Source organism: Corvus cornix, chromosome 13 (genome assembly GCF_000738735.6).
Source record: "Corvus cornix cornix isolate S_Up_H32 chromosome 13, ASM73873v5, whole genome shotgun sequence".
Lineage (NCBI taxonomy): Eukaryota > Metazoa > Chordata > Aves > Passeriformes > Corvidae > Corvus > Corvus cornix.
In genome coordinates this window covers 10,342,336-10,367,911 of record NC_046343.1, presented here as the reverse complement: position 1 = coordinate 10,367,911, position 25,576 = coordinate 10,342,336, and the positions used below count along the sequence as shown (strand labels likewise).

At 41.5% G+C, this 25,576-nt stretch overlaps 2 protein-coding genes across 2 annotated transcripts; both read right to left on the bottom strand.

Moving 5' to 3' along the window:
• Positions 1–2,164: 2,164 nt before the first annotated feature.
• On the bottom strand, positions 2,165–8,270 carry C13H5orf15 (chromosome 13 C5orf15 homolog). The gene is made up of 3 exons (XM_039559479.1): positions 8,137–8,270; positions 4,806–5,392; positions 2,165–3,774 (listed from the first exon to the last, which is right to left on the bottom strand). Exons 1-3 carry the CDS (start codon positions 8,237–8,239, stop codon positions 3,643–3,645), a joined length of 822 nt encoding a protein of 273 aa, XP_039415413.1. The 5' UTR covers positions 8,240–8,270; the 3' UTR covers positions 2,165–3,642.
• A 1,026-nt stretch (positions 8,271–9,296) lies between these two features.
• On the bottom strand, positions 9,297–24,812 carry VDAC1 (voltage dependent anion channel 1). The gene is made up of 9 exons (XM_039559478.1): positions 24,674–24,812; positions 18,227–18,296; positions 17,618–17,667; positions 17,246–17,398; positions 17,103–17,155; positions 14,726–14,953; positions 11,626–11,776; positions 11,074–11,131; positions 9,297–10,241 (listed from the first exon to the last, which is right to left on the bottom strand). The coding sequence occupies exons 2-9, from the start codon at positions 18,291–18,293 to the stop codon at positions 10,150–10,152; spliced, it is 852 nt and encodes a 283-aa protein (XP_039415412.1). The 5' UTR covers positions 18,294–18,296; positions 24,674–24,812; the 3' UTR covers positions 9,297–10,149.
• Positions 24,813–25,576: the final 764 nt, after the last annotated feature.

Here is a 25,576-nt window from a genome sequence, read left to right as displayed (position 1 = left end):
GTGTCAAACCTTTCACCTGCACAACGGCGAGGACCCTTTTCAATGGGAGAATCACACACAAGGGAGCTGGACAAACAATTCGGCACAGCCCCGGGCCAGGGTGGAGCTGAGAGATCGCTATTTGCCAGCTTTGTTTCCGGGGTCACCTTGCTAGAAGTGCAGCCACACTTTTATACTGCCACACAGCAGGGACTGGATGGCAGGATGTCTCTTTTAGGATACAAATCACCGCCGTTAATTGGCACTGCAGCCCGTTACTGAACGCTGTGCATCAGCAGTGGACAGGTTTTAAGAACACTGATATTATCATGACAGTATCATTTGCTGTGATGCATCCACAAACTTTGGTGTGACCGAACTATCTCCTGGGGCAACTTGCTGCAGTAACTGTCAACCTGACGGAGACAGACTCAGCAGAAGTCCTTAAAATAAATTAGTATCCAAACAGAGCATCTGTGTAGGTAGTTCCCCAAACTAAAGCCACTGTTTAAAGAACTTCAAGGACTTCAAATTCAAATTAATTCCCTTTGAATTTTAAAAGATTCTTACAAGCTGCCCTTATTATCATTAGTGAAGAACTTAATTTTAAAAAATATTTCTATTTTTAAAAAGTTTTTCTTACTTGTGTGACAGAGGATGTGCACCACAGTAGAGCAAGCAAAGAGTAACTGCTCATCTTAAGTGTTTGAAGTACCCGAGTGAGGCAAAGCTGTACTCTGCTAGGGAAGACACATGTGCAAACCATCATTTCATGACCTCAAATATTACTTACCCAACTCAAAAGGTTTCAGTTCTGGTATGACTTCACGAGCAAAATGCTCATAGTGTGATTTTCTCCTCCAAGGTAACCTCATGAAGAGCATTTTCAGAGAACAGCTACATGGACAATTCAGCAGAGAGCTGATTTAACACTTGCAGTCCAGCCCAAGGGAGCTGCAGGTCATTAGGCATAAATACCCAATGAACATCCCACATCTGTGAGACAGGTATTGTCATGGCACAGGTAAACCTACAAGCATTTTAAAATGTGATGACTGCAAAACAACCTGGTTTACTAAGCTCATGCCAGGCCTTTGCCTTCTGTAAGCTTTTTAGGGAAAGCTGTCAACCTTGCCAGTAGCTGTGTGCATTCCTCCTCCAGAAGTTAGTGGGTTTGTTATAAGGAACAGCTTAAAAGCTGTAAAGATTAATAAATATCTCTCCTTAGAGACAGTCTATTCACAAAGACAATTTGAAGGAAGGAGGGCAAGGAAATGCAAGATTATTCCTCAAACATATTAACATACAGTCTTAAAGAAGACACTGTTAGTTGTTCAGAAAGCTGAAAGAACACATTTACATTGGTTTTATCCACCAGCTGAACTGTGCTTCAAGAGCTTTGGAAGACAGCCAACATGGATGAAATTCATGTCTATGAACTCCAGAAAATAACAGAACATGCCTTATTTCTACTAATTTAGACTGATGTTAATTGTCTGTATTTTTTTAACAGTATTGTAGCTATTATAGTGAGGGAAGTGGCTGAAAATGTAACATCTGTCTCGGTGGCCTAATTCACTGGGTGGGTTGAAGAGAAAATGACACTTTAAAAGAAACTTCTCATGTGGGTATCACTGTACTTCTGCACAATCAGGTTGTTCACCGTGGGTTCTGTGCAAGGCCTGTGATACCAAGCTGAAAGGAACACAAGCTTCCGCTAAGGGTGAACAGTCTATTTTCTACTGTCAAAATTACTACACTTTATAATCAGTAACTTTATTTAAGGGCAAAGTTACTGAACTTCTTGGGTGCAAAAACATTAGCCACCTCCTCAAATTCCAATATTTAAATATCCTAAAGAAGCTTTGAGAAGTAACCTTTCCCTTTAAATCTTGACCACAGCAGTGTTACACTTTAAAGTATGTTCAGGTAAGAATTATTAACTACACAACTTAAGCTAAACAAATCATATTAAAGAATGCATTAATTCCAATAGCTTAAAAGATTTCATTTAAGCCTTGCTATCTACCCTACACACCACTGAACAGATGCATAAAACAAACCTTCATACACCCAGTATGGGCAACAGAGAAGATGGTTTTGAAATGGTTTCCAATTCCAAGCATAAGCAAGTTCTTTGTCGTATGTTACTGTATAAGCAGTGAAATAGTTAAGAAACACAGGCTTATTATTATCATTTATTTTAAAAACCTTATTCAAAATATTAAGTGATACAGGTCCAAATATGATAAAAATTACTGCAAGAAAAAATTTTTGGGATATTTTGTTTGTGCTTTACTTCCTGTGGTTATGAAAAGAATGCATTTAACAGCAGGATACAGAACTTTTAGCACTTCAGTCATAAGACAATATCATGCCTTCAGACTCCTCATGCCAACAGGCATGAAGTTGATTTGTTTCCAAACATTACATAACTACTTGAATACCAAGTCATTAATTACGGGGTTCTGATTAACTATTATTTACAAATTTATCAGTTTGAAAACTAAATCACAAACAGAATGTACAGAAAACTAAAATTTTATATTTTACAACTCATGAAAACATAAATAATGGAAGTACGAAAGACAAAAACAAAACAAAACCAAAAAGGAACAAAACCAAAAAACCACCACCAAAAAAACAACTGTACCAGTAACTTGATTTACACTAATGCATAAATGTTTGTCAAAAATGAGAGTGCACTGTCCAGAGACTGGCAGCCCCTACACCCTTACTTTCACCTGTCTGTTACCTGGGTCAGAAGAACAACCAAATAAATTATTCTTACAGTTTCTCCCATTTATAATATAACAAATCACATAGCCATTTCCCAACCGTCTTAAAATTCAATAGAAAACTTTGATATATTGAAAGCCTGTCAGCTATCTATATTTTAGTAAGATTATTCAACAAGGCTTGTTTTCCATTCATTAATTACAAAGACAATGAAGTAGTCATAAACAGCATTAGAGGAAAAAAAAGGGACAGTCAGGAAGCTGCATACTTTCACAAACACCTTAAGCATTTTAGGAAATATATGGTATAAAACTTCTGAAATAAAATGGGTTATACATAATTATTTTTAAATTATTTACGGCATGAACACATACAGAAATTATTAAATTGCCATTCTAGCCATTTTGCCTAAAATAGGATCAAATTATGCAACAAGCAAACAGAATATGAAAAAACGAGATGAAAGACTTGCAGCATCAGAATTTAAGCACAGAAAAAAGTAATTATATTTTCAGTTTGCAATATAGGGGAATTTATGAGCCATGTAAGCGATTAGCAAAGACATCATTAATTTGATTTAGTGATGCCAAAGTCATTAATTTATTAGACCTAAAATATTTTATGCTTTTTTTTTGTAGTATAACTATTAAGACTGCTCCAGACAGAAGGGAATGATGCTTAATGACTAGAAATATCACTAATTTATTAAACTCTGTATCTTTACAGTTGATATAAAACCTGACCAAAGTAGCAAACAGATGGATCATGCCCTTGATCTTCCATGAGATTTAATCTCCAAAACATCCAGGTCAAAGAGAGTACATCTCATTTCCATACAAGCAGCTTATTTAGAATACCTGAATATCATTACATGACTGGGCAGGCAAAGAGTGGTAAGTTCAGCAAACTCAAATCACAGTGCTTTCAAAACACGTAGTCATTGGTTATTTTCAGGGAAGGCATCGCTTCGTTAACGTTTTGATCTAAACGATGATATTCCACTGTCCTGGAGCACAGGCCATCCCTCCACCTTCGGCTCTGCACCAGTAAGAAGATCTGAAAGAAAAACGGGACAACTTATAGATGCTGTGCAGAAACATTTTGGGTTTGATAGACAGCTTCACAGTGGTACTGACATCATGGTTTTACCCCGCATGCTGGCAAGGGCATTACTGTGGCAAAGACAAGGCATTTTTTAATCACTTATTTGAACTGCTCTCAGATAAATTTTCAAATGCAAGTCTTCACCATCTTTCCCTACAAAGAGTTGGCAATGCACATTACAAATAGGCCACTGCACAGTAAAGAAGGTTTTGGGTTTTCAGCTGCTTTCTTTTCAGAATCCAGCAAATCCTCACCCAAATCAGTGTTCTCCCCAAAGATAAACACTAAATTTCATCATATCTAAAAATTAAACTATGGTTTAATGCAAATTTGTGCATGCACCTCTATTGGGTCTGGTTGGGCTGGAGTTAATTTTTAGTGCCAGCAATAAATTTTGAAATAACACCAGTCAGGATACTTTTGAAATATAGAGAATTAGTTTGTACTGAAGAAACATTTACCTGAAAATAGTAACTTAGTAGCTTCTCTATGTAAAACTGGAAACAGTGTTAAACATTTTCTAAAAGTATGTAGTTACACTCTCAAAATATCTACGCTATGAAGACATTTTAAAGTGAACTATTAGAAGGATTTCCACACCATTTGCAATTAAACTTCCCTTAATTTGTTGTTTATAATCCTGTGCAGAAAAAAAATTAATCGCTCACCCCCACTTGACTTGGCTCAGGTCTTCTTTATAGAACTCATGTTGTGTACTGCCAGTGTCCACTACTGTACTGACTGATTACTGATGTTACCAATTAACTCATTTTCTAATCGCAAATGCTTGATTCGAGTTCATTTTCATTGTGCAGATAAAAATGACACTAGTGATCTGCATATTAGTATCACCACAAGACTAAGTGGTCAAAGATTTCATTCTTCAAAAAGCTATGTTCTTCTTCTTAAAGAAGTGTACAAGGGAATGCAACTTTATTTTAAGCACTGCAGCTGTTTCTCTCAACCTTTCAGAGCACACCTACCTTCCTCTTATTGTGATAGGTGACATAAACAACAGCTACTAAGAAGGCAATTACAACCAGATGAAAAAAGAAATGACTGTCTTCCTCTTCATCCAACCCAGAGACAGAAACACCTTTTATCTTCTCATCAAGGGTCTTGATCTCCTCATTGTAGTTACTGATGGTGTCAGAGTTGTCATCTTCTGACATCTCTAGAAGGTCTGGGTTGTATCTGGAATTTGGTGTCATTTCATAAGCATAGTCATCTCCATCTGACTCCATAGTTTCTTTTATGATGGGTGGGGAACTACTTAGTGTGTCTTTCAAATCTGTTAGAAGATCCTCTTCCTCAATTTTAGTATCTTCAGAACCATCAACATCCACCTGTGATACCGGACTAGCAGGGACAACAGGTGATGAAGAGTCACCATCTGCTGTAGGTGGCTTTCCTGCAGTCATCGAATTGATTTTGGCTGCTGTTGGGAATGCCTCCTTTCTTGCTGAGGTTAAACTCTGCAAGCTGTCTGTCAAATTTTGGGATCTACTCAGTGTTTCATTCTCACTTTTAGACGAACTATTTCTCGTAAACATCTCTGCTTTCACAGGACCTGACAAAAGGATGAGAAACAATCAGTACTATGCACAAGACAGAAAACTATTGCCACAAATTTCTTTCACAGACAAGAAATCATATGAAGAACACAGCATATGTCACACTGCAAACTTCTTAGAATTCATTTGCAGAAATACACATTCCTGTACTTTGGCAACTTCCAAAGAAAAGTCTTCAGTGGGACAGGAACTAAAGGTTGGAAGCACATTGCCTTCTAGATTAGTATGGCAAAGTGTCCCTGAAAAACTCAGCACGCCTGTTTTCCAGACGTAAGAACTTCAAAGACATGTCATCCTTCCCCCTGTGGATTCATGAAGTCTTGTAGAATCATACATGATTAGCCTTTCGTCCATCATCGAATTATTCTTCCCACAGATTGAGCTTAGGTCTACAAAGGAGGATGTTCTCAGGAAAGCTTTTACTGCAGTTAAGTTTTTCATCTTTCACCATTGCATGTTTTCCCAACAAAAAATGAGAAGACACTGCAAAGTCCCCTTTGGCCAGGACACAAAGTCCCAGCACCTCTTCCCAGGCACTAATTTTTATTGAATTTGTAGACACTGAAAAAGATTTCCAACCTTGTATTAACTCAAATGAAACTACTGAGCCACAGGTTAAAAAGAAATGCTGAAGAAAGGACAATCTGACTACCCATGCTCCTGGAGGAACGCCTTCTGTTGGCAGCAATTATTGTAATGAAGTAAGTCAGAAAGAGCACTGTGACAATGCACCCTCAGGCAAATTCAGCATCTCTCCAAAGCTGGGATGGCTTTGCAGAACTACATAAAAAAACAAGGTGAGCATTAAATCCAGATGCAGAGCCCACTGTCCCTCTTCTCTATCCAAAGAGAAAAAGATGAAGAGTCAGTTTAAGAATAGCCAATTTTTTTTAAACCTAAAAGTTAGCAAACTATTCATGTTTGCAGCACATCACTTCCAGATTCAAATCCAGAGGCACCGTAAAAAATGTGTAACAAATTTTAGATTTTCAGTCTGCATTTTCATATAAATACAGAAACCATACTTGCCTTGTATTTTGGCTTGCCAAAATAATATTTCATTTTACAAAAGCAACAGTACTTTCATTAAACAATTCCAAGCCTCGCTGGAAAGTTACAGACTCTAGAAACGAAGCATTCAACCAACTGCTTGTGTCAGGTTACTTGTAAGTAAAATATTATAGAGGGGACACTGAATCACGTTATTCATGGAAGTTGTATATTTGCTGAGGCTCAGTTACAACAGAGCTCTTGTTTACATGGCACACTTTTGCAGTATGAATGACTCTTTAACCAACTGTAAAACACAGAAGACTCAACTCATCTCACATGAACCAGACACCATGGTGCCTCTTTGCTGAAGTTCAAAGTCAACCATTTCACATCTAATACACTTCTTGTTGCTGAAAAACTACTCATCTGAATTATTGTATCAACATTAACTTGTGCAGTTCTCATCCAGGACAAGTTTAGGGAATTCTGATCTCCCCTCAGGAGTCAAGCCAGCTAATTGCATATGCAGAGATAAATACGAGGAAAGGCAGTTGCAAGATAGTTTCACATTTACAGCTAGTTGGCATGTTGTGAGGTCAACTTTACTGCTACCCTCCCCAAACAGACAAAAACTATTAGACAGTAATAGCTAAACTGTTTGAAATACAAACAAGCATATTTTGCCTATAAAACTATGTTGCATCTGGCCTTACATTTCAAATTATTCTTGAATTCATTTTAACATGGAGGTTTTAGAAGGATATATGCTTAAATGCAAGGTCTCCCACTAGCTATTGTTGCAGCTTCAGACTAAAAAAGAGCAAACTCCTATTATTCCTAAAATAAGCTTAGGGTTTTTTTATGTTAGTAGCAGCGGGAAGTTTAGCAGCTAAACCACAACTGATTTATGATATTTACCCAAAACTATTTGGCATTATAAACGGTGGTTGCACTGTTTACAGTTACACAACACTGTCAGATGATTTTAGATCCAGAGATGCCTCAGCTTCAGAAACAGATACTAATGTTCAATCATAGTGACAGGATTAGCAACACAACCCTCTTAGTAAATACCGCACATAAAAAACACATCATGGTTAAAATTCACTTCCAGGAAAAATGCATTTGGAAAGCAAGTTGTTTCATGACTCCTGAAGTTAAAAATTCTCAGTTTCCTACAGGTTTCTGTCCCAAATTCTTCTGCCTACCCATTAGACCAGGTGAGGGGCAACACAAATAGAGCTGGTGTAGATATACTGACTGACAAGCACACTGACGGATCAAACAGTTCCCTTTATTTCCTTCACTAATTCCTTTCTCTTCACTGCCCAGCCAGTAGTCCATCTAACACAAAGAGAAACTCACTGTCCTTGAAACACTCATTAGCCTTTGGTTACAGCCGTCTGTAGGTTTAAGGAGGAGAAAGAAAACACTTAACTAGGGGTCAACTTGCAGAATAACATAAACTTAATTTCTAGGGGAGGGGGAGACTAAAACCAGGCACGCAGCTAGAGTAGTTAGAAAAAAACCCCAAATCTGGTTAATTAAGTAACCGGCTAAACTGCTCTTCACAGCAACAAAAGCCGTGCACACCTGGCAGGCGGCCTCCCGCCTCCCGCCCCCCGCCCGGGCGCTGCCCTTCCCCTGAGCAGGGCCCAGCGCTCGCTGCCCCCAACCCACCCCAAACAGACGAGAGGCCGAGGCCAGCGCCCGCAGCCCGCCCCCCACCCGGCCCCGCGACGCTCACCGGAGGAAACTTGCCCGCGGGCCGCCAGGGCCCAGCCGCAGAGCAGCAGCAAGCACAAGGCGCGGCCCGCCGGCCCTCGCCGCTCGCCGCCGGCCGCCGCCATCTTGGGCCCCCTCCGCGGACGTGGCGATGGCACCGCCCCTCGTGAGGCGGTCGCGCAGGCGCACGGACGGGAAGGCGGGAGGCGCGCGCAGGAGCTGAGGGGAGCGGCACGGTGTCACAGAGCCGGGGAGCTGTGGAGTGGTAGTCTTGGAATCGTGGAATCACTGACTCATGGAATCATACAGTCATGGAATCATCAAGTTTGGGAGACCTTTAGACTGTCCAGTCCAACCCTCCACCCAGCACCGCCACCGTAACCCCTAAACCACATCACCCAGCGCCAGATCCGGGTGCCTCTTAAACACCTCCAGGGATGGTAACTCCACCGCCTCCCTGGGCAGCCCGGTCCAATGCCTGACCACCCCGACAGCGAACAAGTTTTTCATAATATCTGATCTGAATCCTCCTATCTCAGCTTTAGACCAGTTCTGGTCCTCTCACTGCTTGCATCTGCCATGCTCCTGGGAGCTGTCTGCATATGGCTCATTTGGATCGGTGAGGTCTGGAAGGGGACTACTTCTCCCAGGAGCGCTGGGTTAAATATCTGAGATAGGAAATACTCAGGAATGGCTCCCGGTAAGAGGGAAGTCAGCATTTCCCAATTTGTGAGCTGCGGCTGTGGCTCTGCAGTCTCACGCTGTCGCAATGGCATTGCCTCATCGGACACGTCCTCCTGCACCTCAGCTCTTGCCATCATTGCAGCCACCCACGGCAATGGCTCACACATAAAAGTACAAACGAACAGCCACTGAAGTTGATCCAAGCCGGTAACTGTTCATTGCCCACACTTACTTGTTTATAGAGAGGTAATTCACTTACTGAATGTAATAAAAGACAAGTAAGTCGTGTTACCTTGTTTTATCCAAGAGCTGAATACATGTGTATGTGCAATTGTCAGAGCTCAGAGAGCACTAAGAACACTGCCACGTCTGGAATTTAATTCTACTAAGTATTTTTGGTTTGTTTGGTACAAAACATGCACCAAGACGTTGCCAGTCTTCTGCTGGAGCCACAAATGTAGATGTAATTGTTTTCATAATTCATATAAAGACAGAGTAGAAGATGACATTTCAGTATTTTATTCAAGTCAGGTTTGGGTTTTTTATCCATTTTTAGTAGTGTCAAGTACAGCATTTTGGGGTCTAGTTCCACACAAAATGGAAGACTCTCTAAAAATGTACCCATTTAGTTGCTAAAAAAAAGTGGTAATAAAAGAAAATTCCGTTTTAGAATTAGTGATGCAACTATGTAATTGCAGTTGCAAAGACTCTTCCCTGATTATGTACATTTTACCAGCTTTTCGGTCAGTGCAAGGGGAAGGAACCACAACACAGCACAGGCAGGATTGGCTCAGTCACATCAAACCTCCTCCACAAGGACTTGGGCAAGGTGGACAACCTAAAGCATTCTGGAGACAGCAGTAGGTGTGGGATAACCAAATAAGACAAACCATTGATGAAATACGTATCTAAAAAAAAAAAATTTAAAATCCCTTTTTCAGACAAATTTGCACATTCCCTCACTGACTGAAACTTTAGGTTTCAGAACATTTTGCTTATACAACTAACAGTACAATATAGTGGTCTGCAATTCCCAGGTTTTATAACACATTAACACATTCCTTGTGCCATCAATATATTAGTAGAGGTAATCAACACCTTCCTTCTTCTTATCATGTGGCAGTTGACAGATGTGATGAGCAATTACATATGGAAAAAAAGCCCGGATTTTTTATTTATGATTTTGTCTCCACTTCTTTAATATCATTTTTTAAAGCTTTGCTGTCTTTAACCAGGACTAGCAGGACAGATACATAGCAATACTTGCACTCCAGACAAAACATTGAAAGGTACACTATTTTCTGAAGGTAGCTATGCTGTATTTTCAGATTAGCAATTGTGAAATCACTCCTTATGCTTCAAATTCCAGTCCTAGACCAAGTTTGTGACCCCCTGCATTGACATTCTTGCCATCCAACAAAGCTGACAACGTCAGTTTGATACCTGCAAAATGGAGAAAAGGGAGAGAAAAGTCAGCTTAAAACTTGGAATGAGCTTTATGTTCAGGAAGTGCCATGTCTGCTACTGCTTTAATTTATTGGGTAGCCAAGTTAATGGGATTTGGCAGCTGGCCTTGGAAGGACTGGGCATTTTAAAACAATTTGCAGATAAGAAATCTTTCTGAATTATGAAATTTAAAATAAAACATGATGATAGATTCTGCTTTTTATCACTCTGAGTAATTAAAGCTCTGAGCCAATTCACTGCTGCTGGTCTACTTATTAATCTAATTTTAGAGTCCAGTATTACAAAAACCTGGGACCTTGATACATACTCACCTTTCTAAACCATTTTAAAATCTGAGTATAAAAAAGCCCAAGCCCCGTCTGCTGTAATATCTCATGTCAATCTGCTCAGCATTCTGGCAGCAGATTTATTACACTACATTAAAACCAATTTTGCAGCAGTAAGATTGTCGTCTTCCTGGGCCAGGGGACCTTGAGAAAGTCACATTTTTAAGAAGAGTAAACTCAATAATAGGAAGCCTCTGAAATATTAAAAATTTAGTTACTTATCTGTGACACAAATAATTATAGACATATTTTAAATCAACATAAAAGACTATCTGACTGTTTAGTCAACAATGATCTCTAGTAATTCTGCTTCCAACAGACATCCAAAATTAACAGAACAGCCCCTGGAAAAGTTCATCACTGGCTTGCCAAGCAGAAGAGCAATCTTACAAAACCCATAATACTTTACCACCAAAAATTTCTGATATTTCAAGATTAATGTATCACTTTATTGATTCTGATTTTTTTCTGCATAAACCTACCTGGCTTTAAAGTCTGAGTGTATCCTAACCCAATCAGACTGGAGTTGTTCACTTTAGCCTTAAAGGGAAAAAATAAAGCGTTATTTAGTAATAAATAGTAAATTTAGTAAATAATTTAGTATCTTTCTTCAAAGCCCTCCCTGCCTGAGAATTAAGCAACAGCTTTTAAGCATGTAGGGATTTCATGTTTTAAATCCCAAAAAAATCTAGAGTTAATTGTTCTATAACTTAAATCTCAAATCTCAAAGAATCTACAGTCACTGTAGAAAATAATGGGTTTATTAACATAATTTCTAATTTTTTCCACACTAACACAAAAAGAGTCTCAAAATAGTGCCCAGTAATGCAATAAAACATTCTGTGTCTCTTTTAAGGAAAATCCAATAGTTGTGCTCTCAGGCTGCCAAAACCAAAACAAACAGATCCATGTGCCAACTACACAGCACAGAACTGCATCAAGACTGTACTCTGCTGATGGAAAGGCTGCTTTCCATTTCCATTTATTAAGCACTTGTTTTCAAATGCATATAAATGTACATGCACAGGACTCACAGAAAAAGAGGCATCTGGGTCAATCTGATACTTGGCTGCTATTCCAAAGCGAGTGTTGCTATTTCCAGCTGTCCAAGCAAGATTCACAGCAGTTTCCAGTTTATCATTCACCTTCTGGTAAATGGAGCCGCCAAATTCCGTTCCATCATTCCTGGAAGGAATGCATTAGTGTAGTTTTAAACAGCACCCCAAAACAATCATCTTTTATTTTTCCAGTAAGAGCTGTATTTGCACAACATCCACTTACACCTCATTAAATATCCCTGTAACAACTAAGATAGACACATTAGGCCACATTGGTCATGAAGTTATTTTTAGATGCTTCAATTCATTGAAGATTACTATATTTCAGCAACTTCTGAAACTGAAAAAAAACCCCATGACAAACTATTAAAAATTAGACCAATGATGACAGCTTCCAATTTTCCCTTTCCCACAGATGGGAGCCTTCGTAGTAGAGAGATTTATTTTTCCCTGTGTGTCTCTGAAATAATTATTTTCCCTGGCAAATGTCTCCTTGTGCCCTGAAAGGGCTATATGCCAGTCAGAGAGCCCGAGTCATCCCAAAACTGCCATGTCAGCATGCTTTTACCAGACACAGGAACTGTATCAGAAGTGAAGATGCCAATTTAACATCCAAGTACATAGGGTTTTGCAAATGAATTGCATTTGCAGCAGTCCTTATGGTACATCTGTGCTATGGTCTGTGCACTAGAAACAGAAATTTTGCTTTGCAGAGAGCACTGGCCCACAGCTGAATGATGAGTAGCACAACTTCCAATTACTACTGCCCCCAATGTCACATAGGAATAAAATGTGGTAAATAAAAGGCAAAATGTTAGAGCATGCAGATCATAAAAACAAGACCAAAAGACTCCTAAAGGCCTTGCACTCCTTGTAAACCAGTGAGCATCTGAATTTCCGTTTTTGGTTGTTTTCTTAAAGAGAGGATACAAACATATTGTAGAAAATAGGCTTTAAACCCCAGGAAGATCTGGGGTTATTTCTAAACTGTGAAATAATCTGGTTCCAATTATTAGAGTACACCAGACCTTTAGTGATTACAAAAAGGGGTAGATTTAGGATCTTTTCCCTTTTACCCCTTTGGCCTGATGTTCGTAACAGTTGCACAAACAGCAGTGATATGCCTATTTAAAAGTTCAAGCAATAGCAACAGCCTTTTAAATTGTTAGAGTAATTCTTCCAGAAAAACACTGCAATACTTACTTCAGATAAGACTGAAGCTCACATTAACTGCATGTGCTTGGCTCTCAAGAAAAGGAGGAATTAAAAAGGACTGAGGAGAGCTGGTTATACAGGCAGACTTTGTGCAAGGTTTCCACACAGCTCTGTCTTGACCTGCAACATTAGGGGGGGGGGCGGTCTGAGCTATGCTCAAAAAATGAGGAAAGTCATATTTAAAACTAGAAAATATCCAGCCCTACCTCCCTTATTTTTATTATTAAATAATAATAAAGTTGAACCTCTATTTAACTCTAATAGTAATAATAGCACTTTTCTATGCAGGTAATAGCACTTTTTATGTAGATTAAAAAAAAAAAAAAAAAAAAAAAACCAACCACTAGCCCCCTATGAAAATGAATATATTAAGGCACCCTTAAGGAAAGTAACTTGCTAGAATCCCCAGCTGGTTTGTGTAATGCCAGGAACAAAAAAAACATGCTTCAAGCCCCACGTAGTTACATTATCTGTTCTGCCACAGCATCCCAGTGAAACAGTAACTTGTGTAGATGTAAAAACCAAGCTGCCTAGTGAGGGGAGTTCCACACACAACTCTTTCTGGGATTATATAAAAGTTCTGACACGCTTTCAAGGCTGAAATACATCAATCACCTAACTAATCTATTATTAACAATAAATAAAATTTCTATTCGTATCATACATCTATGGTTTTGTCCAGTAACAGCAACCTGAGAAACAGACCCTCAGGAATCCAAGAAACAGTTAGATCTGAGCCCCTGCTGCTGTTATGAATTTCTGCCATTGCTTTAGTTAAGAGTAATAATAACCACAGCATTTTCTAGTGAAATAATACAGTGTTTTGAACTGCTACAGCATAACTAAGTTGAAAGTCACTGCGCTTGAAGGAGTAACTTCTATATCCTGAGTGGAAGGGGACTCCACATATTGTGATGGAAGTTTTCTGCCCACATTTTTGTGCTTTGGCAATCCTTCAAACGTACTGTCTGGGCTGTGGGGGTTCGATTGTTCTGTAAGGCAGCGGGAGCTTCCTAAACCAGATCACTGCAAAACAGCATGAAACAGAACAGAATGCCTTTGAAGAAGTAGCTCTAGGAAGGCAGAACAGTTGTTCAGCCCCCAGGCGGAAACAGCCTGGAATAGCTCTGCTACATGCAAAATATCCAATTACCCAAGGGCATGGAAAGGGGGGGCCAGGAGAATGGATTAGGGATTGCCTAATCTTAAAAAACTGTATTCTCCAAAGGCATAAATTGCTTTTTTAGGAGGAACGGGAGACAGAGAAATAAAGGTTTTCATGGAATTTGATCCTGGTTTCCCACTATTGATACATTCAGAAAGGACAAATACTTGTGTAAATATATTATTAGGAGTTGCAATACCAAATAAACTTTTACACCACATTTTTTCCAGTACTACAACAAACCCAGTCCCTGTCTCTTCCAGTCACTCCCTTTTGCCTGTTCTTGTTCATCCTCTGATCAACTCTTTCATCTACACATCAAACCACCATTTCGTTTGATGTTGACAGGTGTAAAAGGAAAGCATTGCTTTTATTTCAGCTTTCACAAAGAGTATTTTTATAACTTACTTTTTTTTATTATACCACTAATGGATTCTAATAGTCCTTATCTGTTAGACACTGGACCCTTGGATGCTTAGTGAGTTCCAGTTCCTTCCATCATGCACTCCTTCACCCACACAATTAAAAGAAAAGGTAACACAGCTAAAAAAATACAGCTTGATGTCTTTAATGAAGAATTAATTTCAAATTCACAATTCCCTTGTTCACCACTGCTGAACCTCTGACGCTTTTACTGTTTACTAAGCAGCAAAATCCTCCCAAATTCCTTTTTAGTGCCGGTCTGCCAGTACTTACACATTAGTATGAAGCTGGAATTCATCGGTCTTATAGCCAACAGCGAAATTGCTCTGGGTTACTCTAGACTTTGCTGTCTCAAAAGTCATTTGGTAGCCTGCCAGCCACCCCTCGTAGCCAAGCACGAGGGCTCCACGTATTGAAGGACCCGCAATATCAAAATCCATGTCACAGCCGATGTTGATGTGTTCCCTTTTGTACCCCGACTTAATTTTAGCACTCTTTTTCCTAAAGAGAAAAGAAAGTATCTGGTATCTTTGAAGAGGTACACCTGTAGGTAACAATTCCATCATATCACTTACTTTAACTCAGTGTAATAGCTCCTGAAGACAGTGTGTGCATCCCTGGAGAACCACATGATATGTCATCTTCTTAGTGTTCACCTTTACAAAACCCTAAGGCAGCTACAGTGAATTCTTTGCAAATGAACAATAAAATGTGGTGTGGTGCCCCAAAAAGCACTTCTGGGCTGTTTTCTGAAAAGCAGCCGCACACAGATAGGAAGTGACAAAACCATATCCTCATCTCCAACTGATATGATGGTTTCAGAAGTTTGGTACATCCAAGGAAGTAATGGAAACTGTAGAAGTTTACAGGTTTGCCACCAGAAGTCCACAGCAGCGGACTTGCTTGCCTGTCCCAAGCAAACCATTTTTAGACAATCCTAGTGAATTGGGTAATTTTATTTACTGTGGCAGACATTAAGAAATCACTACTTTGTCTGCAGCTTCGTGAGGGAAAGTCTGGGCTGTGAAGCAAGCAGGCTGCTTCAGTGCCTCTGACACCCCCCATTTCTCCTTAGGGTACTTTATGAACTTTAATGGTTACAGCCATTGACAGCCACCAGAAAGCTGCCAGGTTAAGGCAGAAATAAACTTTCCTGAGTCACCTGTTTATTTTTATACTCTTGGCCAGAACACTATTTTCTCATGTGTCCTTACATCAAGAGTGCAGACCCTCACAAGGCAAGAGAGTTACGTCTAATATATTCAGCTACTCTTATTTAAGATTTTTTCTTCTCTTTTTACAAGTGTCTTCTGTCTTTGACCAAATCTTTACTGAAATCTTTCTGGAAAAGTCAGGCTAATTTGAAATTTCAAATCAACCTTTCACGTCAGCTAACAAAAACAACCTCCAAGAAAAGTATCAGTGCTGTATCAGACCCACACAGAGACTGATCTCTTTTTTATTGTTATTAGCTCAGACTCAGGAATTTCTTGTGTTTTGCACAATCAGAAACAAAGTGCAGGAGTGCCAAAAGCATTCATCTGCAACTTCTGTAAAAGTTAGCGGTACCTCTCCCACCAATGTCACAGGGACAGAGGTAAGAACACAGAGAGCTCCTAAAAATGACTTCACCTGCTGAAAGATTGATCACAGTCAGTAAGTAATAACAAGGGGGAGAAGTAGCCTGTTACTGAGACATAGTACACCCCTGTTAAACTAAGCCAGGTCTCACCAGGATTGAATCTCACTCCACTTACCCAAATTAACACTCCCCTCAAGGCAATCATAACTACAGTATGTGTGAAGTGCCCAAGAAATAGTTCTAGACCTGTAACATCATTCTTGTACAAGGTTTTTCCTTTAAATTTTTCTAAGAATCCTATCAGTTACGAAATAATTATAAAAAAACACTTGAGATTACTCTGATTAACAAAAATATCTCATTAATCTAGAATTAGGAGTGGACTGAAAGCAGTTGACAATGCAGAACACTGAATCTAAAAGACAGGGTGAAAGTTCTGCTGGGAATATAACCCTGAAAGCCTGCAGTGCTGTTTGCTGCTCTGGGAAGCTGATGTGCAGAGTATTTTGACTCACTGGCAGCACTGCTTACACAAAGATAATCAGGGGAAAAAAATAAACCAACATCTAGACCTACAGCTGCTGCTTAATCCCTCTGGCCCACATAAAACATGGCATCCAATCGCCGTGTCAGAAATATCCATCCACCACCAGGGCACACTGTGGCCAGCAAGAATTCAGGTGATAAATTCAGCTCAGGACAAGAGCCCACTTCTGTGTCAACCTATCAGAGCTGTGGCCAACTGGCTCCTGGAGCTTGTTAAGCTTTGCATTACAGCTGACTTGTTTAGTGCTTTTATTCAGGCAGCACCTCATCCTCTGACATGGCCATAAATACACCAGGGAGCAAAACCTCAACTTTTTCTTCACTCTCTAATTCTAACTATAATTTTCAAGCTATTGTGTGCAAAAGTTTGCTTGTTATAATTTAGGATTAAAAAGGGATTGTTAGCACTAAGATTTAAGAGAGATGTACATGATTTCATCTTACATAGGCTGATTATGACCTGTCTTGGTATCTCAGGAAAAAAAATTTAAAATGCCTTTTGTGTCACTTTAGCTTACTCACCCAGTGTTAGGAGAGAAGGTGGAATCAAAGGTCAGCTTCAGGCCCTGTGCAAGCTGAACAGAAAAGAAATTCACTGGTTGGATTTCTAATTAGAGATTGGTGTACGTGAATTTTCAAATTGCTTTTTTGGAGCCAAAAATTACCTGATCTTCAAGAGTAATCTCAGTGCCTAGTGTATTGTCAGTGTTCCACTTTTCTGTGAACATCAATCCATATTCCACCCATTTGTATTTTGTTTCCAAACTACCACTGACTTTGTTTGTTTCTGAGTTTGCTGAACCTGAGCTTGTAAATTCCTGAAAGAAAAAAAAATAATTTATGCATGTAATATATGTATTTGTCAATATATACATATATGCAATCAGGCAAATGCTTATACTTGTAGAACGTATCAGTCATTATAATTTGTTAAATATTAGTTCAGAAAAATACAAATATATTTATTTTAAAAAGAAATATACAGTAAACACAAAAACACTGCAATGTTTAGGATTTCAGTGTGCTTCCAAACTCACCAGTCCATTTTCAGATCTTGTTTTCAAATCAAGCTTTATTAACCCAAAACCTAGAGGGTGAGTAAAAAATATTAATCATATATATGTTGATTTTGAAAAGCATTTCTGATTTATTTCTTAAAACTCTCTTCTAAATCACCTGTGAACTATTAAATAGTTAAACCAAGGGCACAGTTATCGAACCATGTGTTTCTAAGAAGCAACTTGTACTAACTTCAGATAGCACTTGTCTGATGAATCCTACTGACCTCAGCAATATAATTGGGACCAAATTAGGTAATAATACTTTTATTCACAGTGAGCAGCATTCTGTTCATAAGCAAGCTACTGACAGCAGTGATCCTGTTCATTAATACAAAGGCGCAGCCAAAATACAGCACACAATTTTCTCTCAAAACCAGCAACAGTTCTATAGGAAACAAGAAGAATTTTATCAAAAGAAAAGTAAGTTACCCTCCCTTTCCAAACAGCGAGGGCAATGTGAAGCTGTGATTCTGTGGATTCTAATGGAAATAATTGGAGTATTTCTCAGGGGAAAGTAATAAAATCCTAACAGTTTCAGGAATCAGGTAGACAGCAAAAGACCAAACTTATTTTGGCTTTATTTACCATATCCCTTGGTGAAAATATCTCTGGCAGATTTGCCCAGGTCAGCATAAGCAGGTGGAACAGCCATTTTCTGGAAGGGAAAATTTAAGAAATAAAAAAAGGAAATTACAGTGTTCACAAACTTACTTAATTCATTTAAGCAACAAGACACTTAAGCCCATTTCAGCCACTTTCATTTTGTATTCCCCACCCACCACTGAAATACAGCCTGAAGAAAACAGCTATTGCAAACAGTGTGATTTCGGGAGCCAGCAGCAGCAATGACCATGCACTTGCCACTGAGGATGTGAAACAGGCTGCAGAGCAAGTACATATTAAAAGAAACGGAACTGTCTATGCCTTTCCGAAGAGTTAACTGTTGTTTTCTTATCAGTGTAACTGCATGAATGAACTAATGGTTTTGTCAAACCATTTCTTGGAAATGTTTCTCCTGTTTCTCGCAATGGATCTCTTCAATCTGATGTAAAGCATTAGGGCCCCAACTTATTCGCTCAGGAAATGTAACCAGGACAAGCATCTACCATCAGGAACATCTCTCTTCCCCTAATTCAGAACAGCAAATGGATAACATTTATGTCAGCAAAATCAATAAATGGTCATTCTTGTGCTTGTTTTCTTTGACTTTGCTATTACTATTAATGGGTTAAGATGCCTCCTTAAACATTGACCTTTAAGTGTTTTTCTGTGCACCTGAGAAAAAATGAGCTTGCTGAGAAAAATTCAGCCTGCAGAAAGGCCATCCTGTGAAGTCAGGCCATCAGGAGGGTGGCCACAACCCCGCTTCAGCAGCCAAATGCAGACTGGAACTCCCTGCAAAGGCACAGCCCAGTGGTGGGGACACTGCAGGGGCAGCTTTCTCCACTGTGTTTTGTTTCTTAGGGATGCCCATGGTGCCATGGAGGTCCTCACTTGCCGATCTTCAGCAGGCCCTGACATTCTTAGTTCAGTGGCCGCCTGCAAAAGAGATAAATGCATCCCATTTTCTCAGCCACTGGGAAAGTTGTCTCACCATATATGGAGGAGAAAATAGGATCCTGAGAGGAACAAACCAAGTGAATCTCTTTTTTTATCCAAGTACAATAATTTCTACTTTCTTATTCAACTGAAGTAATTTCTTTAGGGGAAACAAAGTCAAGCAATCTGAAATGGTGTATATCTTCTGTCTTTGTAGACAAGATTTCTGAATTCTACACAGCAAAGGAGATAAATCACACTTATAAAGCTAATCCTCTCCATACCAGATGTTGCACTAAAATTCCATATTCACAAACTTTTTGTCTATTCAAAAGTAATAAGCAGTTTACTACATATGCATGCAAATGCTTAAAAGAATGCCTGACATTCTTACTCCAGAGTATTCAATGTTAGCAGAAAACTACTCCTTTAAATCCCACACAAAGCCACTAGCTCTGAACACGAGGGTGCTTTAATATCTCTCTGGCTGCAGACTGGGATGCAGTTCTCAGGCAAGCTCACCACCCCATGAAGATCAGATAGGGACTTTCAGCAGTTACTCAGCACCCCAAGCACTCCAGACAACATGCTGGGGCCTGTTAAAGCAGGATATTGCTATTGCATAAAGGAAGAATCCCTATCCTAGAGGGAACAAAACAGATCTGGTGGCTAAATGAAAGCAAACATTCTTTTCACAACATGAAGTAGGATACAAGGGCACATAATGTGATGTAGCTTCAGTTGCAGACTACTTGGGTGCATGTCATCTCTTTCCAGTTATAGTCCAGTATTAGAATGTATCCCCAAATACACAAGCAGCGAAAGAGTTAAAATAAATTTTTAATTTTTTTTTTTTTTTTACTTCATATTCCAAAGCAGTTTTAGCTGCTTATATTGGACCTAAGTGTCTCTGCTTGGGTTGGTTTTGTGAAAACATAAAAGCAGGGATTTAATGTTTATACACAAAACCAGCCTTAAAAGGGGGGGGGAGAAAGAGGGAAAAAAACTCCAAAAACATAAGCAGAAAAAACCCCAAAGAAAGTACTACCAAATTTATATGAGTAATTCCTCTACTCCTGATTGAAGTCACTAGAAGCAGATACAATGCTCTGCTTGGAAATCTCCCCCCCAAAGTCAGGCAGCACTCAGGAGAGGGATGGCAGGAGTCACTAAGAGCTGTCTGTGTACAACAAATGCTTCTGCCCTGCCAGAGCAGCCCAGCCCCCAGAGAACCCTCTGATGGATATTGCCATTTAGCATCATCAAAAATTAAAAATATTACAAATCCCTACAAATCAAATAAGCATTGCTTTGAAAGATAATGCACCGCTCTGCCAGCTGCACCTCAGAATCTATCAGATCTAATTTATCAACAGTCCCTTTGAGTCACTTCATAAAATCAAAATATTTTCTTCATAAATGAATGCTGTATGCTTTTGGGTTGGATTTTCTCAGTTATGTATTTCCCTTCTCCAAACCCATGAAGACAAGTTTTATTCCCTGACACCTGTATATCCCCTCTGGCTGATGACCCAGGCTCATCAGGTACATGAGCTATGCCAGGCTGCTCCACTGCTGCAGTCTGGGCCCAGAACAGTGGGAGACATGAGAGCTCCACTTAGACAATTACTGTAATTAGGGGACAATACTGAAAGCCAAATCCCTGCCGGTTGTAAGGCAAATATTGTAACACACAGAGAACAAGGTGTTTAAAACTGCTGAGTGTGGAAAACGCCAGGAGCTGTGTACTTGGTGGTTAACCTTCCTGTTGTCAGCGAGAACAAAACAAAAATAATTATTTCTGGTTGCACTGGCTAATCAGAAGCCTCTTGTTTAACAGATGGAAAACAAAACTGATTACATCCTGTGCGAGTACAGGTTGTAAGACAAGCATGCTTAGCAGGGATTCAAACTCTTAAAGGATCAAGGAATGGCCGTGGCCGAGTGCCCTTGCTTTTCACCAGTGGGATCCCTGCACATTAACTCAGATTAGGTTTGGACTGAAATGAATTCATTGCTTTTATCCTTGTCCAACTGTGCGAATAGCTCAGCGTGACTACGGACCTCGACTCCTGCACACAGCAGGCCAAGTAGAATATCTGTAACATGTTTGAAGTGGGAAAGTATTTTGGTTTTCTTGAGTAAGAAACACCATAGCACAAGTGATGACTGAAGAAAACCTGAACTGAGGAGGAGTAAACTCCAAGTGCTGCTGTGAGCAAACCTCCAGGAATGCCGGATTTATAACTGCCACAGGGAGAAAAACGGGAGCTCCCTTTGGTGCTGCAGGATGCAAGAGGCAGCCCCACCGAAGATTTCATTACAGCAGGGCAAATTTGAATATTTTCCAGTGTCACAGATGGCAATGTTTTCACTCTATGGTGCAGTTCTGGGCAATTAAATCAAACTCAGTCCAAAAAGTAGCAAACCCACAGGTTTTGGCAGATACAAGGATTGGCTGCAACCAAAGGAAAATTCATCTCTGCTTGATAGCTTTCATGCATGCCTAGGTTAAAGTTTCCCTGCACATATTTATCAAATTTATGATATTTACATGGGGAAAGGAACAATCTAAAAATTTAAGATAAGAATAAAATCCATTGTAAGAATAAAATTCCCATGAAGACAATGGAAATCTATCAGATTCAAGGCTAAGAAAGTAAAAAGGTTGGATTTATTCTTATGTAGCCACATTCTTTCCCAATAAATTTGCACTCATGTACCATTTCTTGATGGTACCAGTAGTTCTGAACATTCCAGTCTCCACAAGCATGAAAAGATGCTACTTGCAGGGTGCACACATTACAGCTGCTGGGAACAGCTGGGAGGGACAGATAGCATTGGGTTATGAGACAAGGTACAGTCTGCATGGGGAAAAACCCACGTGAGGGTCTTCTGCCTCAAGGTTAAAAACAGTATTAATTTATTTTTCATTTATCTCCTTCATTAAAGGAAAAATTATTCCTTGGAATGAAGCAGCTTTTAGGTGCCTTTCTGGACCCCCAGCCTGGGCAGTGTCATTTCCCAGCCAATGTCTCTTGTGTCAATACACCACAAAGGATGAGGCTTTGCTCTCAGACAGAGCAGGGCCCAGCTCCCTCCGCGTCCCATGGCTGGCTGGAGGCACCAGCTCCACTTGGCACCAGCATCCCTGTCCAAAATCCCAGGCTTCCAGGGGAGCATGGTGCTAGCTCCACACTTTGGGTTTTATGGTCCAGATCCCAAATCCCTGTAAGTCATGCCCAGTCTGCTTCAAATGAGGTTCAGCAGCCTCATTGTACAGAGATTTAAGAATACACTTACCCGTAAATACATGCGCAGTCACGCAGAGGTCAAACATCAAGTTGGGCACATCCATGAGGCTTTTGAGAAGCCAGTAAAAGCATGTGGCTTGTAAATACTCAGCATTATTAGACACAACACTTAACAACACTTTTTGTCCCAACTTGCTACTATGCCAACATCATATAATCCGTGCAGCATTATGACTCAAAATTTAAGACTGGGAGTCCACAATTTCTTTTGTTGCAGGCATTATAAAGCCGTGCAGCGTCCCTGTGACACTGCAAGATCCCAGCCTTCCTGCTGGAGTTTTGCTCTGGAACTGCACGCATGATGGAGCAGATTTAAAGAAGGGTTTATGCAGTACCTCTGTAGCCCAACGAACAGAGGAGCATAGAGGAGAGAAACCCCTTAAAAGCAAATGTAAATATTATTATTTAGACTATACTAACTACAGAATTAAAGAAAGAGACAGCCTGCTCTTAATTGTACAGGTATAAATTAAGAACTGCAGTGTCATATGGCAACCCCCTATTAAACTATCAAACGTAAGTACCAATTAAGTAAACTTGGGAGATGTTGCTGCTTGCTGTAGCTACTGTAGTTACTAAACTGCATGGGAATGACACAGAACCACAGACCCTACATGTTAAATTAAACCTTTTCTGTTAAATACCCGTGAAGGAGGAGAAGAGCAGTGCTGCTGTCCCACCCCGTGCCACCAGCATGGCAGGGCCCAGGCCAGCACATGCCCTGGCAAGCACACTCAGGAAGGGACATGTCCCTCACTCCTGGCCCCACTGCAGGAACACCCAGCACCAGATCAATGGGGATGAGTAATTAAAATGGCATCTTGTCTTCCAGCACAGTGTGACATCTCACACAGAAGAGGAGCATCTGCCACACCAGTGGATGGGTTTTTGCCTACCTGCAGCAGAGGCCAAGCCCACAAGGGCCTGAGCTGTGTGTCCTGCCTCCATCCCAACAGTGCTGGGGCTGGGGACACCCTCCTGCAGCCACAGCAGCCAACAGTGACGTCCCCCACACTTTCACACCCCATACACACACCCAAAATGTGGGCAGGAAGAAAAGGTTAATCAGTGCAAACCTTTGATGGAGAGTGCTGAGGGAGGCATTATTCCAGAATGTCATTGCAATGGTGCAAAAGCCCATTTCTGACAAAATTTCATAGGTGAAATGCCATGAGAAAGGTGATTATTCAACCGACCACTGCACCCAACCAAACAAACTGCAACAGACGTCTATTCTCACTAAACCATCTGAGAAACAAGCTGGGATCTGTTTCTGCTGGAATCGCTATAAATATTCCTGAGACACAATCCTGCGTTGGTCACTGATGATGAGTCAGCTCCACGTCATTTTCTGAAAAATTTGTTACCCTTTTTTTCTTTTTGCAAATACCTAAAGACTGAATGACTCAAAGACTTTTCCCCTCCAGCAAGAGTTGTTCCCAGCAAGGGCTGTGACAAGGCAGAATGGAGGCAGCTGCTGCTGTGGCCTCACAGTGCTCCGTGCAGGAGGCAAAAGCAGAGACATGGGGATTTTTAAACGGACATTATTTTACACAAGTAAAAAGCTACATTCTGAGAATAAGCAGAATAAAATGGAAGAAGAAATTGGTCTGGCTGCTGGGCTTGAGGCTTGGGGTTTTGATACATATCAGAAAGAATTTGCCAACCCGCAGAAGGATCCCGGGGGTGTGCAGGAGCGAAGTGAAAGAGATGTCAGAGCCAAGACTGTGCTAAACCCGGACAGGTACAGCCACCTTCGACCTTTGCTCCCCGGGAAGGAGCAGAACGATCCCGCTTGCTGAAGCGCTCCTCGGGAGCCCGCCGTGGCCCAGTGACCTTTCCGCTCCTGTCACGGGGCCAGCGCCCGGTTCATCCAGCTCGGCCTCCGCGCTGCGGCCGGTGGCATCCCGGGATGCGGCGCCGGGACCCCGCCCGCGCCCGCTGTCCCGTCACCCGCGATGTCCCGGCCACCCGCGCCTCCCAGCAGGCCTCCGTGTCGCAATGCCCGGCATTACGTAAGGACACAGTTATCCCCGTTCCGACGGGCCGCGGGTGGGCAAACCCGCTGCGAGCTCCCGCGCTCCCACGCGTGACCCGTGACCGGGTCCCGCCGCCCGCATCGCCCCGCGCCGCGGCTCGGACGGGGCGGCCCGGGACCCCCCGCCCGGGACAGCCCTACCTGCCCCCGCCGCGGCGGCAGCTGCGCGCTCCGCTCCGCCTCGGCCTCCTCCGGCGGCGGCTGCCCCTACCCGGCGCCTCCCCGGGCTCTGCGACGGCGGCGGCGGCGGCTGCGTGACGGCGGGCGGGGACCGGCGGGGCGGGGCGGCCGCGGCAGGCGGGGTGGCCTGGGCTGCGGGAGCCGCTCCCCGGGCACGGCGCGCCGCCGGCATCCCGCGCCCTAGCGGCACCCGCACAAGGGACTGCACGGGCCCCCGGCTGCGCCATCCCCGAGATGCACTAGTTCAGCCCCGGTACGATCCAGGACACCTGCAGCCTCCTGGGTACCAGAATCCCCAGCTCTGCTGGAAATGAGACTAGGTGACCTTTAAAGCGCCTTTCCAACCCAAACCATTCTGATTCGATGAAACTCCCCATTTAGTTTGAATTAGCTAAATTAGAATTACCTAGAATTCGATTTAGAATTTAATTCTAACTCCACGTCTTGTTAAAATTTCAACTCCCTATATCCTGGTTGAGGGAAGAGTGGTGGGAAAGGAGGAAGGGAGAGTCTGAAAGAGGGTCTGTGAGCAGGTGGTCTGTGTATGATGGTTGGTGAGTGTCCAAAGGAGCTGTCAGAGGGCCAGGGGTCAGCAGCAACACTCACACCGTGGGGACTGACTGCGGGCCGTGGAGAGGCTCTCATGAATTAGGGAGTTGACATCTTTCCTAACTCCTCCTCAGACACACGAATCAGCCCTCACAGCTTACAGGGAAGCTGGGCTGGGTCCAGAGCAACACTCTCCCGGTGACAAAAGGTCAGTCAGGGAGTGCTCTGCTATCAGAGAGGAACAGAGGTGAAGGTGGGCCGCTTTCAGGATGAGATATAAACCCAGTCCTGCATTTCTGGAGGTTCCTCAGACAC